Consider the following 15,970-nt stretch of genomic DNA (forward strand, 5'->3'; position numbering starts at 1 on the left):
AACCACCAAAAAAAAAAAAAAAACCCAGAGAAAAGACCTGAGCCACCCCATTGCACCTACTGCCCTCCAACCATCAACACAACCACCACCACCACCACCCTATCCGCCTATCAACACCAAAAAAAAAAAAAAAAAAAAACTAGAACCACGCCGCTGCCCTCCGACCATCAACACCACCACCACCACCCTATCCGACCATCAAAACCACAAAAAAAAAAAAAAAAAAAAAAAAAAAAAAAAAAAACCAGAGAATTGTAAGCGGATTCGCCGCTGAGAAAAAACCAAACCCACCAACGTCGAAGCTTGAAGGAAGCGGATTTGCCGCTGGGAAGCTTCGCCGAAGCTCGAAGGAAGCGAATTCGCCGAAGCTCGAAGGAAACGGAGACCCACCCTCGAAAGAAGCGGAGACCCACCACTGATCTAGAAACCCACCGCCGATCTAGAGACCCACCACCGATTTAGAACCTCACCGCCGATTTAGAGAGTTGCCGGAGAGAGTGAACATGCTGAGAAGAATCGAAGAGCAAGAAGAAGAACAGAGAGCAGAAAGAAAGAGAGAGAAGCAAGACAGAGAAATGAAAGAGGAAAAATGAGAGAAGAAAGAGAAAGGGCCGGGTAAATTAAATAATGAGAGGAAGCATTAAAAAATATATTTTTTTTTATACCATCTTGCTACAGTACCATCTTACATTTGAGATGGTACTGTAGCAAAATCCCAATTTTTTTTTTTTGCATATAGGATTTAGCCTTCCCATTGCTGATGGGTTTTGGGGCTTAAATGCCAAATGTTCTTAACATTTGGCATTTACATACCCAAATGCGGATGCTCTTACGAACCAAACCCTACATTAACCGTTATAGAGCACAAGTCCCAATGAGGTAACTTCCATGACAGTTATGAAAGTTATCTCTGAATCTTTTGAATTCCTCAATAACAGGAACGGTTGTTAAACAAGTAATCGTTTCACGAATACTATATAAGTATTCCCAAATGAAGAAGTAAGGTATGAGAAACATTTCTACAAAAAAGAAGAACTTTAGAAATACTTCCTTTTGGCTTGAAATAACCACTGACTTTACTATCGGAGAATTCTGGGCCGGCCTCCACTGGTCTCCTCTGATTCTACATTTGCTTTTTCAGGACTCAGCCTCAAGATCACCAATGCCCGAGATTTTCAGCCCACTGATTTTTCAGGATCTATCATAATGAATATGAGACCACTCACGTGTATTAAACTGCGTAATTCATCAAATCATTTGAACAAATCACACCAGTTCATATGTATAAATAAAATTACCTGTGGGTACTTATTTGATTTTCCATAGAGGGTTGTAGGAACTTTAAAGGATTGTCCTTTAATTTTGCAGCATACTTTCTAGAAGTACGAGTAAAACATGCACGTCGATCAGGAATGAATGACCACTATAAAAATAATTGGAACAATGGCTTGCATACTCTAATTTTTAACAATAATGGAAATAGGATTATTAGAGCAAGACGTAGGTACAATACTTAGGTGTTGTTTCTTAAATTCTCATTTTAATATTCTGTCATATGAATTTTTTCTCATAGAATGGAAGTGTATTTTTTAGTTAAGTAATTATATAGTTGAATTTTAAATAAAGAACCTAAGAAATAGTAACTAAAGTACTATACTTAAATTTTGTCCTAGTAGAGCCTCACAGCATCTAGTGATGTTAAAATATGTACTACTTTTTGTTATTTTCCTCAGACTCTTGTTGTTTCTTCTTCATCCCTTTCACTTTCGCATATTAGTTTGATAGGAAATTTAAATTTGTCATTGTTTTGTAACAAGGATAGAGTACAAGAACGTAAAGTGACTTCAATCTATAGCTAGTGCAGGGTACGGCCAGTCCTCCAGATATATATATATATATATATGTGTGTGTGTAATTCACTTGCTACTTTCACTATTCAAATGGTGCTTCTAATGCTTTAAATCTTCTTACATTTGGTACATACATTAGTCCATGGTAACCATCACTTAAAGTCTTTACACCCTTGATATTAATTATAAGCTCGAACACACAGAAAGTTATAATTATAACAATATTGTAGCAAGTAGAGTAAGAAAACATGAACATTGAAAGCCAAAAAAATAAAGAAAAATCACTTCTCCTATACCAATCCCCCCACAATTTTAAAAGTAACAAAAAAGAAAAAGAAAAGGAAAACCAAGTAAAATTAGTCATATATTAACATTCAACCACTGGTTTTTCAGCCATAGGAATTTCACCACCACCACCACAACTAATAACATTATCTCGACCGCCACCGCCCACCCTCTCAGGCAATTTCCTCTTTGGCTTAGCTTCTTGCAGCATCAACACAACATCCCTCATGGAAGGCCGGTCTGCGGGGTTACGACTTGTACAAAGCAATGCAATTCTAAGCATTTGCATCATCTCCTCCCTGACTGGTGAACAAGCTGCCCCAGCATTTTTGTCCAAAATGTCAATTACACCTTCCTTAGTCTTTATCTTAGATCTCACCCAATCCACAATGCTATTCCCATCACCAAATTCAGCATCCACAGATCTTTTCCCACTTAAAACCTCCATCAACACCACTCCATAACTATATATATCACTCTTTTCATCAACTTGAAGTGTATAAGCATATTCTGCAAGAAAAAAAAATTGTTAGTTTAATAATTAAGCTAAACTATAAAGTACTTAATATCCAAATCAATAAATTTATAGATACAATATTTTTTACAATATTAGGATAATAAGTTAAAGACTTAAGATTAATAGATAATAAAATAATGTCAATAATGAAGTTATATGAAAATTACTAATAATAACTTATCACTTCATCAAGTATTAAACTATTAATACGTCCAAATGCATTATTTGTGTGTTAAGGAAACGTTGATACTTTGACTTGTGAATATTTGCTACGATATTCGGGTCAAGTCAAGATTAGACAAAATTCTATGTGGGGTATAGTAATTATGAGGAAACCCTTCCAAAAACGACTTGTGAAAAAGAAAAAGTGGAAATAAAACAAAAAGAAAAAGTGACACACACCACGCGCAATAGTGCGCCATGAAAACAGTTCAGAGAAGAAGAAAATTCAATCTCTGCGTCTGTATAAAGAAATAGTAAAAAAAGAGAGGCTTACAGCTACAGGCCAATACAAATTGTGCACCACAATCAGAATTAGCATTAAACAAAGCTTTAACACACAGCCATGCACTGTAGTATTAGCTATTAACCACAATATGATAGAGAAAAATAAGGGTCACTCACTCACTGGATTACATTTTGGACTAACTTGGCCTATAAAGGAGGTGTGTATCAGCATTCAGCAACAAAAACAAACCAAAAACAAACAAAAGAAACCGAAAGTGTTACAGCCAAAAAAAAAAGTGTATAGGATTAACCTTCACGATTTGGGTAATCCATCTAAAAGAAAAAGGTCAGATTTACAATAAGCGTAGAGAAACTTTGACTTTATGGAGCTAAAAGAAAACAAGGAGAGGACCTTGAGTCACCTCTGTTGAGTATTTGAGGGCCTGAACCACTAGGAAAGACAGACAAGAAATGGGCACTAGTCTAATCCAATAATAACCAAAAAGATATTTGTTTTTTAAATAATTGAACTCTGGATATATATATATATACACACACAATCAAGAATGGGTTTTTTCTTTTTTCTTTTTTCTTGGTGTGTGAACTAGTGCAATCAAAAATAGTTGGGAGACACAACTTACTTTCTTTGTGTCTCAATCTCTATTTCACTTATCACATTCACTTCTAGACGTAACATTCTCCTTATCTTTACTCACACTTTAACATCGAATCCTATGAATGACATAGACAGAGTTGACACTTTGACATGCTATTGTGCATGCCAGTTAGCCAGTTATTTCGTCACCCAACAAAAAGAACTAAGCAAACATTCTGAAAACAACAAACCCACCACACAAAGAAAAAAAAAAAAATATATATATATATATATATTCACACCAGCAGTAATTAAGAATTATCAACCCTAATTCATTAATGTACACAAAAGTCAAAAGTCAACATCCCATGCACCCTTGGCGCACAATAGCAACTAGCAAGCTTTCGTCATCCAACAAAAGAAACAACGAAAAGACACTGTTAACATTAGTAGTATCTGGCTTGTTATGATACTTGTTTTAAGAGTAATGCTACTACCACTAAAATTGACACAATTTTGTATTATAATTTGTCATAAGGTGAGTTTTGTTTGATGAAAGTGTATTAGTGGGCCATATGAGAACACACCTTCTCCAATTATAATTTAGCATGTGACGAGTTGTGTTAATTTCATTGGTACTAGCATTACTCGTGTTTTAAATACTCATGTAGATTTTACTACATAGAAACAAACGCGTAGCAAATTTTCAACACATGTACGCATCAATCGTATCAAATCTAGTGCAATAAAGTACAAAATCTAAGTTGTATTCAAAATTTAACAGAAAAACTCACCTGGTGCAATGTATCCATAAGACCCGGCAATCACCGACATGGACTCGTCGCTCTGGATCAACTTAGCCACACCAAAATCCGCCACCCTGGCCTCCATCTCACCATCCAACAAAATATTACTAGGCTTAAGATCACGGTGCACGATCACAGGGTCACAATCATGGTGAAGATAACAAATCCCTTGAGCCACGCCTAATGCAATCTTGTACCTTGTAACCCAATCAGCCACTAAATTCTCACCTTTATTTTTTGCATGCAACAAATCATCCAAATTCCCATTAGGCATGTACTCATAAAGCAACATGGTACACTCCCTATTGCTACAACACCCTAACAATCTCACTATGTTTCTATGCCTCACGTTCCCCAACACATCCACCTCAGCCAACACACCTCTCCTTTTTCTCACATTTTCAACCTTGTGTTTGCCCCACAACTTCTTCACCGCTATAATCTCGCCACCTGGCATCTCAGCCTTGTAAACGGTCCCCGTGGACCCCATCCCGAGTATCTTATCAGTTGCATCCAAACACTCCAACACATCATCAGCCGTGAAATTCAGCCTCTGAAATGCAGTCAATCTCCACGGTCCGACGATCTCACGGTCGTTGTTGCTCCCATTGCTAAATCGACGGCTGTAATTTGCGTGGAAACAACGGGTCCCAGCTGCTAACACAAACAAGCCTATCCCAAACGCCAATGCTATGATCCACACGATCGCTCCTGCTGTGCGTTTTGGCTGTTGCTTTTACCTGTTAATTACAATTAAGACAAAAACAAAAATGTTATTATTAAAAAAAAAAAAAAAAAAAATCTTAGCATTTGAAAAATATGGATATCCCAAAATCATTAAGATCCATTGTTGGACACTTTCGGTTTATTTTGTTGTTGATATTTGACCCTTGTTTTTCTTCTTTTTTTTTTTTTCAAATTGGCTAATGATTACTAATATTTTTTTATACAGGCTAATAATTAATATTACAGTGCATGGTGGTGTGTTTATTGTGATTTGTGTATGCATTTTCAACCGTTCAGTTCCGAATTCAAAAGTGTGAACCATATTGAAAAATCTAAACCTCATATTTGAAAGTGAAAACAACTGTTAAGCATAACAAGATAGAACAAGATAGAACAGTTTATTATCCACACCTTGTCATACATTATTTTTTTACTGAAATTGTGAGTCGAAACACGATAAACTAAAATCATGTTTCAACTCACGGTTCCGGTTCAAAAAAATGCGACAGTCTATTATACACACCTTGTTTCACATTCATTTTTTGAAATGAAAATGTGAGTGAAAACATGCTCATGTTTTAAATCACAATTTCAGTTCAAAAAATGTGTGTATAATAGTTTAAGATAATTTAAAATAAAGCTAAGATTAAAGATTTTGTAGAGGTTTACCGAAATTTGAAGGAATGGTGCCAGTGAGATAATTGTGAGAGAGATCAACATCTGTGATGGAAGGAATGGTGGAGATCTCCCATGGAATAATCCCAGTCAGTGAATTTCGGCTGAGATTCAAAGAAATGAGCTTTTCGCAGTGTCCGATATCCCAAGGAATCGAACCGTTGAGAGAATTGCCCTGTAGCTCAAGCTTGTACAGACTCGGACAACCACTCAAAAAGTCCGGTATTTTTCCGATAAGTTTCGCCGAACCGGCCGAAAAGATATTCAAATTCGTCGCGTTCCATAGATTATCAGGCAAAACGGCGTCGAATTGGTTCTCCGAGATATTCAAATACTGCAACTTCACTGCATTGCCGAGATCTTCAGGAATCGGACCCGAAAAATTGTTATTGCTCAAGTCCATGTACGTTACGTTCGGTGAGGATCCGAAACCGTGAGGAATTGAACCGTTGAGCCGGTTGTTTTGGATCCGAAACCGAACCAAAGAAGTACAAGCGGTTAACGATTTCGGTAACTCGCCGACAAGTTGGTTATCAAAGAGAATGAGCTTGAAGAGCTTGTTTCCGAGACAGAGATTTGGAGGTATCGGACCGGTGATTGAGTTCGACGACACGTCCATCCACTGTAGCTTGCCGTTTGATCCCAACCAGTGAGGCAAAGTGCCGTTTAGCGAGTTGTTCCATAGTTTGAACATTTCGAGGTTCGGTAAATCCCCGATTTTTTCCGGTACTTCGCCGATAAGATAGTTATTCATCAGGCTCAGCTGTGTGAGTTCCTTCAAATTCGCTAACTCGGAAGGAATCGGCCCCGAAATTCGGTTATCGGACAAGTCCAAAGCCTTCAAAGCCTTCAAGTTCCCCAAACTTTCCGGTATTTCGCCCGAAATCTGATTCTTGAACAGCAACAACCCTTCCAGCTTGGTTAAGTTTCCGATTTCGGGTGCAAGAGTGCCCGATACATTACCAGAAGAAATGTCCAAGTATGTGAGATTGAATAGCTTAGCGATTTCTATAGGCAATGGACCCGATAACTGGTTGTACCCGATTTCCAAGCGTTGGAGCTGAGTCAAAGAGCCCAATTGAAACGGTATCGTACCGTTCAAAAAATTCCCAGCTAAATACAAAATCTTCAACCGCGGAAAATTGCCGTAGGTCTCTGGGATTGTACCTTGGAAGTAGCTTCCGCCGAGGTTAAGTTCTTCGAGGAATTTAAGGTTTGTTATGTCTTCTGGGAGCGGACCGGTGAAGCTGTTACTATAAGAGTTGAAACCACGTAGGAAACTTAGCTTTGAAATCCCAAATGGGAAGGTGGAGTTGAAGTTGTTATGGCTGATGTCGAGGAATCTGAGGTTGTGGAGTTCGAAAATGGATTCTGGGAACGGTCCGTCGAGGTTGTTTCGGCTGAGGTTCAAGCGGGTTAAGGTTGTCAAGTATCGGATTTCGGGTGGGATTGTGCCGGAAAGGTTTCGGCGAGAGAGGTCTAGCGTGTTGATCCGCGGCGAGTTCGGGTGGCATTTGATTCCTGACCAGGTGCACCAAATTGGGTCTTGGAAATTGGTGTTCGGGTTCCAGTCTTGGAACGTGTTGAGCGGGTCCTTGAGCTTGGACTTGAGAGAGAGGAGAGAGACGAGTTGGAGCGGTGGCGGCAGCGGCGGCGATGGGGCGGAGAGAGCTATGGAAGTGAGTGTCAATGTGAATGTTAGAGAGAAAAAGAGTGGGACTTTCATGGTTGTGGTGGTGGTGGTGGTGGTGTTGGGGTTGAGAAGTGAGCTGTGTTGAGAGTGGTAGATTTAAGGGAAGTGAGGTTTTGATGAGAAAGAGAAGCTCTTTTTTGGAGTGCTGGGTGCAGAGGGTGTTTCATGATGATGATTATGTTTTTTTTGCTTCAGTGGGTTTTGTTGGTGGTGGCCATGAAGTAAAAAAGAGAGAGAGAGAGAGTAACTACTACCACTTGCAGTAGCTAGTAGTACTTGTTTTTTAGTCTTCAAATATCCCTATACCGATAAGAATAGCACTGTCTTTGTCTCTCTTTTATGTTATTTGCATTATTATTCTTCTTCTTCTAATATTATTATACCTATATTGTTGCAAAAAAAAAAATATTATTATACCTATACTGTTAAGAATAGGACTGTTTTCCTATTTCTATATCCATCTCTATCTATAACTCTCTTTTTCTTTCTTTTTCCCTTGTTTCTCTCACTTCATCTTCTGTATTATACCTTTGTCTGATAGCCCAATATACTTTTGGTTTTTCTTGGAATTCTTTTTTTCCTTTTCTTTTGCATCTACTTTTCATCATTCCTTGTTTCCTTGATCTCAGGCTATCAAATTGATAAAAATATGTCCAACAGTGTCAATGTCTGTCACAGGATCCGAGAAAGTCATTTCAATTTCCCACCATATTCCCCGACCCCTTATTTAAATAACTTGTTCTCTATCTATTTATTTTCCACCTTTATTTTATTTTATTTTTTCAAGTCACAAAGAATTTTCAGATGAAAGTAAGTATTTGGACCACTCTCTTAATTTTGGCATTTCCACCCGATTTAGGTGGATCTAATCCGCGCCAGTTTCCTGTTTTTACAAATCATTGATATGGGTATAAACAATAATATTATTGGGACCATTTTTATTTTTATTTTTATTTTTTTATGTTTGAAGAATTGACTTAATTGGCGGACTACCATGTTCCAAGTACCAATTTTTTTTTCTAAAAAAAAAAAAAAGTACCAAATTTTGTGTCATATTAAATGTTTTACTAAGTAATTATTCCAAATATGAAAGAATGAATTACTAAAAGAAAAAAAAATTAAGAAATTAATAAGGAATATAAATAGGAGAATTTATGTCCGTTCTATTAATTTAAAGAATTCACTTCATGGGTTCTCTCTTGTGATAAATCTTCAAATTTTATTGATACAAATTATGTCATTATTCCATTACATACATTGGTAAGAAAACTAAAAGTAACTAACAAAAGTTGATAAGTATCTTAATAACACTTAATTTTGAGATTTTATGGGTTCTAGTTAGCTTAACTGATAAAGTTTCTGATAGTTGTATAAGAGATTTGAGGTTCAATCTTCGCCTACACCAAAAACTTATTAGTGTATTGATCTGATAATAAAAAATTATTATTAGGAGTGGAAGCTATAAGTTGAAACTCTCTCAAAATTTTTTTTTTTTTTGAGATTTCATGAAATGATAGTTCTCATTTAAAACTATAGAGACAAAAACATTTAGTAAATAAATTTTAAATCAATAGTATTTTTGCTAAATTTATTTTTGCTTGGATAAAATATTAAAACCCCTATCACCCTCCTATATTCCTATAACTCCAATTATATATCAAGAGAAAGAAAGGTTATATATTAGATTGCGGTGGTCAATCACCCATATAAAATAAAGATAATTCTTGAAGAATATTAAGTCACCCCGAGTATATTCTTTTGTTAAGGTTAACCAATTCTGATATTGATTGAAGAGGGAGGGTATAATGTGTAAGTTATTCTAGGATATTGTAGAACTTTAAGATTTTTAGAATCAGGATCATTAAAAACAAAGATTTCGTAAAAGAAAAAGGAAAAGGAAAAAAAAGGAGAGGAAACAAGAAAACAAAAATGGCCAGTCATATGAGTGGCTTGTCACAACCTGTGTCAAGCAGGCCTGTCGCTCTGTGATTATGCTTCTTGGAGTACACAGCTTCAAGATGTTGGCGCGGATGTTTGAATTTCAAGAAAATTCTTAAATTCTCTACAATAATTAAAGTGTCAGTGGTAAAAAAAAAAAAAAAAAATTATTAAATTCACCAACTAAGATAAGTTCATTTTTTATGGTTTACATCTACATTACACTAATATTATACTGAGAATATACTAATCGTTGTTGCTTTTCTGCTCAGTTTGACTTCAGTAAAGGTTTACAATGATGGACATCTACTTTGTATCATTAAGTGTTACTAAAGTATATATCAGATAAGAATAACGCTTCAAACACAATCATCTTTGCTCATTTTATTATTCACTTAAATCTTGGTTTTTTATGCACTAGCTTCCATCGGACATCTTTTGCCTATCTACAATATTATTCATGCTATTTCCTATGTATTCACTTCTGTTACCAATATTATAATTGTAATTATCCATAGAGATAATATTGTAGGGAGGGATTGATATGAATATAACAGGTGCATTTGTATAATATGTTGAAAAATTATGTTTTAAGTTTAAATTGAACGTTTGTAAAAAAGTTATATATGAGGAATTGTGGTGGTAAAACAGAGTTTTGAATTTTAAAAACACTCTTTTAAATTCTTAAAAAGCCTAACAAAACGGATCCACATAATAAGTGTGAAATGAATTCATCTAATTGGTAGTTTGGTACCTCTACCTAAATTATTGATTTGAATTTTTACATGTAAATGTGAAGTTTTGAAACACTGTATATATGGATAAGTTAAAGTAAGTTTCCCAAATAAACCAAACTAAAGTTACACGCAACTGTTGTTACACCAACAACGGTGGGATTGTGGAAGAGCATCAATTGCCTATAGAATGATTTTTGTATTGCTAATTATACAAGTATCCTAATTTTGAAGCTATGAGCTTATTGGATAATTATGTGGTATTGTCATGTTGGTAATCATGTTTTAAGTATGTGGAGGTGATGATGGTCATGACAACAAATGATGAATAAAATGGTAATGGTAAAAAGTAATTTTCTCCATTTGTTTTGAAATATAGAGATCAATTGCATGATAAGAATTTCATAGTTAAAAGATCTAAAAATGAATAAATCGTAGTATCGTTTAAAATTATATATCAATTTATTATTTCGTAGAATAAAATTTTAAATGACGTGATATTTTATATATTTTTGAATTCATTGAAACTATATCTGAAACATGAAATTGATCTTTTCAAATCTCAATTTTAAGACAAATAGAAAGGATTTTGATGCATGTTAATTATGATGTTTTTTTCAAAATGCGTTTTTAATGAGCCAAATCAATAATTTCAATGCACGTAAGTTCGTTTCAATTGCTTATAAATTTTTTTTAGTAGATTGCTTATTCTTTCAATTATTATTTGTTGTTGTTTTTATTACTACAAAATAGATAAATAATGGAAGAGGAGGTGGGGTTCTAAGTTCTAATTATAGACATGAGGTATTACAGATAAATGAGTCCAAAACTTTTGTCTCACTTTTCTTGCTCTACTCTATATTCCACTGATAAATACTTGTCACGTGTTTACCTAATTAATTAAATACTACTATTAATTAATAATTGTAGTATTAATAAGCCAATAATGATAGTATTTAATTAATTAGATGAACATGTGATAAATATTTATTAGTGGAATATAAAATGGAGCAGAAAAAATAAGACAATAGATTTGAACTTTAAATAAATATCATTATTATTGGAATATAATTTGAACCCCACTTCAAATATTATTTATTGTTGTTTCAAAAAAAAATATTATTTATTATAACCATTAGAGAGAATATTTCTTTTCTTAAAAAGAAGAGAATGTGGCTCTTACATTTTAGTTTATTTTTATTATAACCATTTTAGTTTAGTTTTTTTTTTTTTTTTTTTTTTTTTTGAACAAGTCTCTTACATCTTTTTTAGAAGAAAGATAGTTGGCTCTAACATCTTAAATAGTTAAATGCAACAAAATTGGCTATCTTTTTTTTGCAGTTTCAGTTCTGTCAATTGGGGACATGTCATGCCAAATTTTGCCAATGAAAAATGACCTTGCAGAGTGACCCAAACTTCGTTGATTAAGAAATTATTTTGTAGGACAGGTGACCATAAATTTTGATCTCTTATTAGTCAATAGTCGGTGGATCTCAGAGTTTGTTCTCAAGAGGACAAAAGATAAACTGAAGAACCATCACGATCAGAGGACTATTAAGAAGAAAAGTACAAACCAAAGAACTTAATGAACCTTCAAGTTATGTTATGGATTTTCTGTATGTCCAGCCAAATTAACACGTGGGTGTTCTTACAGTGAGAGGGACAGTTTCGTAGTTAGAGATCTCTAAGAACCATAAAAAGATGAATAATAAGTTAAAAACATTATTTGTTTAATATAAAATATGAATAATAAATATTTTAAAAAACAACTAAAAGAAAAAGGGAACAAAAAGAACATCAAAGAATAAAATCAGAATTAAAGTGTTTTTCTTCAGTGTTAGAAGGAAGAACACGTATGCGGTATGTCTAGTCGCCTTCTGTGAGGGCATTATGGGAATTCCGCTTATTCCTTTTTTCAGCCAATTTCCTCTAGAGCTCGTGTGGAATAGTCAAGATTTTCTTATAAGCAAAGCTTTTGATTTTGATACATCCTTGTTAGAGCGAGAGATTTATGCTTTAAATGTCTCTGTCAGAAATATTAAAAAATTTTAATTGAGTTATAAAACTTTTGACTATTTTGATAATAAAATTTTTTATATAAACTAAATAAAGTTAGATACAAATCGTAATCTTTGAACTAAGGTGAAGTATACAATACAAAGAGAATTCCTTCACTTAAAATCTTTCCAAGGCTATCAAAGCATCAATGGACCTATTTGCTTCCTTGTAACTATACTTGGCTCCCCAATGATTGATAATTCACAAGAAACACTTATATTTCATCCAGTAATTAGATCAAACTAGGGTGAACTTTAATATTACTAACAAGAAAAGAGACCACCTTAAAATCATCCCTTCTTTTGGGTCCATGTTGGTCCTTTTCTTTTTGTTAATGTTAAAGTTTTAGAAGCCACAACATAATTAGTTGGCTACCTTAAATTTGAATTTGGGTTCTGAAATCTAGTTCATGCTTTTAAGTAGAAACATCTTAACAATTATCAACCTGTTATACATGTCAAGATTTTTTTTTTTTTTTTGAGAAACCTTATACATGTCAAGATTTATATTCAAACATATAATTTGTTTGGATATATACACACACGTTTTGCAAATTCAGAATTGCAATGTGATTTAAATTTTAAATTCACCTTTATTCTTCTTCCAAGGGCTTCACCTAAAACAAAAAAAAAACAAAAAAAAAGCCAATGGGGTCCTAGAACAAAGTTAAAAGGACATATATAATAGACAAAATCTTAAACACGACTAAAATATTTTTTTATTATTATTATCAATTTCTAAACATGACTAGGATTAGATATAAATTAATCTTGAGGCATAATCTGGTCTAAAAATCGAAACATAGAAAAACAAAAACACAAAAAAAAAAGAAAAAAAAAAAAGCAAAAGAACTTGTAACAAAAAAGACCATAGATCATTATCATATATCTTGGTATACCGTAGGTAATGTATAGTCAATGATTTTTAGAATAACCAAAAGTACCCAATATTTCAAAGACACGTACTGCAAAAAATACATATGGGACAAGCACAACACAAAGGCCAGGCAGGCCCTGAGTAACTCTCTCTTTTTTAACCGCAGAGGCAAAAACAAAAAAGGGCCAGGCCTGCTTGGTGGGCCCCATGTGGGAAGGAGTGGTATATTGGGGCCCACAATTTACTTTGTCACTCCCAATGAATTACATTCACTCTCTCACAGTCACACACAGACAGTTTCACTTGATTGTATGTGTAGTCATTGTAAAATAAAAATAAAAATAAAAAAAAGTAGTAGTTTGGTTTTTGGCATTTACTTGGGTTAGGTTAGGCACGTGCCTGGTCACGCATTCATGCTAAAGACTATAAAGAGCTCGCGTGACGGGGTTGACCCTACCACCTTTGCAATTTGCATGATTACACAGCCCCCACGCTAAAACCCACGTAGTTTTCTGAACGACCAAAACTCTTACCTATCTCCATGCCCACTATTTTACCAACTATTTCTACATTTTACCATATATAAGTTTTATTAGCTATTGGGTCATCGACTATAAAAAAAAAACATGTCAAATGCTCATTTCATTTTTTATTGAAATGGACCAATGGTACCAGTACCATATCAATCACAATTTTTGTTTTGTTTTTTTAAACTTTTATGGTAAAGTTTGCAATAATTTTAACATTTTCCTTTCACATGCTCCAACATTAAAAAATCTCATTCATCTGTTTTGGAGTCCACCACAACACAACACCAAAAAAAAAAAAAAAAAAAAAAATGGTGTGTAAAATAATGTGAAGCATTTTTTTTTTTTTTTGTTGAGAAACTAATAATGTGAAACATTTAGGGCCTGTTTGGTATATATATTTAAACATACGTTTTCAGTTTTTAAACAAAATTACACGTATTTTCACACATTTTTTCTCACACATGTATTTTCAAAAAAATTGAAAATTGTTGTTTAAACACATGTACCAAACGTAACATTAGTTTCTCTAGAGTTTATGATTTTTACCTTTACTGTACTTTGTGTTAGCTATGTTTTGACTTATAGTATAGCTTACTACTGATTTTAATTAACCCAATTAAATCAATTGTTCAAATTAATCCAATTCAGTTTGCAAGATTGATGGATGATTAAAAATAAATAAATAAATAACAAAGCACACACATAGAGATGAGATGTGATTATGGAGATAAACACAAACCCATCATGGACCAAAGCTCTCTAGTCTAGTAAACAAAATCCACTAGGAAGATAGTTACTATACATAATGATTCACAAAACCCTAAGCATTGTAATGTAGATGTACTTGAGTCTCGAGTCTCTAGCTCGTGCTAGCAACAAATTGTACTAGTTGTTTATCTCTTCATAGTCTCTAAATGCAAGTCATGACACTGACCGCAATTTTGATCACTCAAACACTTCAAAGACTCTAATGTGGCGTTTGGTATAGGGTAATGTTTTAGGATTCTTAGTAATGTTTAAAAATTCTCATGTTTGGTTGCAAATCACGCCAGGAAATCAGATGCCAGGGGAATTTGGATTCCCCCCTTAAACCCCTCTCAGTAGGAATGTGGATTCCCTTTAAAACAGGTGGGTCCAGATTCCCAAACTTAAAGAAAATTGTATTTTTTATAAATTGACAATTTTAACCCTTTTTCCTTATCATTTAAGCAATTAAGATAAAATATAAAACAAATCATCAATATCTTTTCCCTTGTTTTTTTCTTTTCCTGCTAAAATAACTAAATAGGATAGACAACTTTGTTGATATATTCTTTAACAAAGTTTTATTTAGGTTTTACATGTGAAAAAAAAAAGGTTTGAAGGGGACTCTCCATTATTGCCAGGTGTTCACTTTTGCTGTTGTGTGTGTGTTGCTGAACAAATTATTAATGGATTTATTTTCATGGAAAATAAATAATTTTAATGAATTTGTCATAATTAATAGTTTATATTTGGTTTTTCATTATTTATTTAGAGGAAGATTTTTTTTTTTTTAAATGACTTGGTAGTTCACATTCAAATCTAAGGATAGAATGGGAAAAATAAATAATTCATTTAAGATTCCTAGGAATAAATTAAACATTATTATCTCACATTCCTAGGAATCGAAACCAAACATAGGAATAGCTACATTCTTAGAAATGTGATTTCTAGGAATCTAGATGTCAAGAGTAATGTGGATTCTTCTGTACCAAACGCCACCTAAGGATTTAAGCTTGTCTCTATCGTTTTCAGCAAACCAAAACACTTAAGGAAACCCTTTGTGGCGTTTGGTATGGGGTAATGTTTTAGGATTCTCATGAATATTTAAAGATTTCCATATTTGGTTGCAAATTACGCCAGGGAATCAGATGCCAGGGGAATCTGAATTCCCCCTTTTAAACCCATCTCAATAGGAATGTTGATTCCCTTTAAAATAGATAGGTATCCAGATTCTCAAACTTAAAGGAAATTGTATTTTTATAAATTGACAATTTTATCAATTTTTCCTTATCATCTAAGCAATTAAGATAAAATATAAAACAAATCATCAATATCTTTCACTTCCAAAATAACATAAATAGGATAGACAACAATATTGATATATTCTTTAACAAAGTTTCATTTAAATTTCACGTATGGAAAAAAAAAAAAGTTTGAAGGGGACCATTTATTATTGCCAAGTATTCACTTTTGTTGTTGTGTGTGTTGCTCAACAA

The 15,970-nt window shown here is 33.8% G+C and overlaps 1 protein-coding gene across 1 annotated transcript; it reads right to left on the reverse strand.

Moving 5' to 3' along the window:
- Positions 1-1,996: 1,996 nt before the first annotated feature.
- On the reverse strand, positions 1,997-7,846 carry LOC112019802 (leucine-rich repeat receptor-like protein kinase TDR). Its single transcript, XM_065774136.1, has 4 exons — positions 5,896-7,846; positions 5,565-5,587; positions 4,489-5,233; positions 1,997-2,645 (listed from the first exon to the last, which is right to left on the reverse strand). The coding sequence occupies exons 1-4, from the start codon at positions 7,625-7,627 to the stop codon at positions 2,218-2,220; spliced, it is 2,928 nt and encodes a 975-aa protein (XP_065630208.1). The 5' UTR covers positions 7,628-7,846; the 3' UTR covers positions 1,997-2,217.
- Between the last annotated feature and the right edge of the window lie 8,124 nt (positions 7,847-15,970).

This window comes from Quercus suber, unplaced genomic scaffold (genome assembly GCF_002906115.3).
Source record: "Quercus suber isolate HL8 unplaced genomic scaffold, Cork oak 2.0 scaffold_86, whole genome shotgun sequence".
Taxonomy (NCBI): domain Eukaryota; kingdom Viridiplantae; phylum Streptophyta; class Magnoliopsida; order Fagales; family Fagaceae; genus Quercus; species Quercus suber.

What these genes read in the sequence shown, in the direction of transcription:
- LOC112019802 (XM_065774136.1), bottom strand. Translation starts at nt 7,627, where the DNA reads ATGAAAGTCCCACTCTTTTTCTCTCTAACATTCACATTGACACTCACT. An exon ending in CACCATTCCTTCAAATTTCG is followed by an intron (nt 5,588 to 5,895) that starts GTAAACCTCTAC and finishes TATGCTTAACAG; the next exon opens with TTGTTTTCACTTTCAAATAT. An exon ending in TTTTCACTTTCAAATATGAG is followed by an intron (nt 5,234 to 5,564) that starts GTTTAGATTTTT and finishes AACAGGTAAAAG; the next exon opens with CAACAGCCAAAACGCACAGC.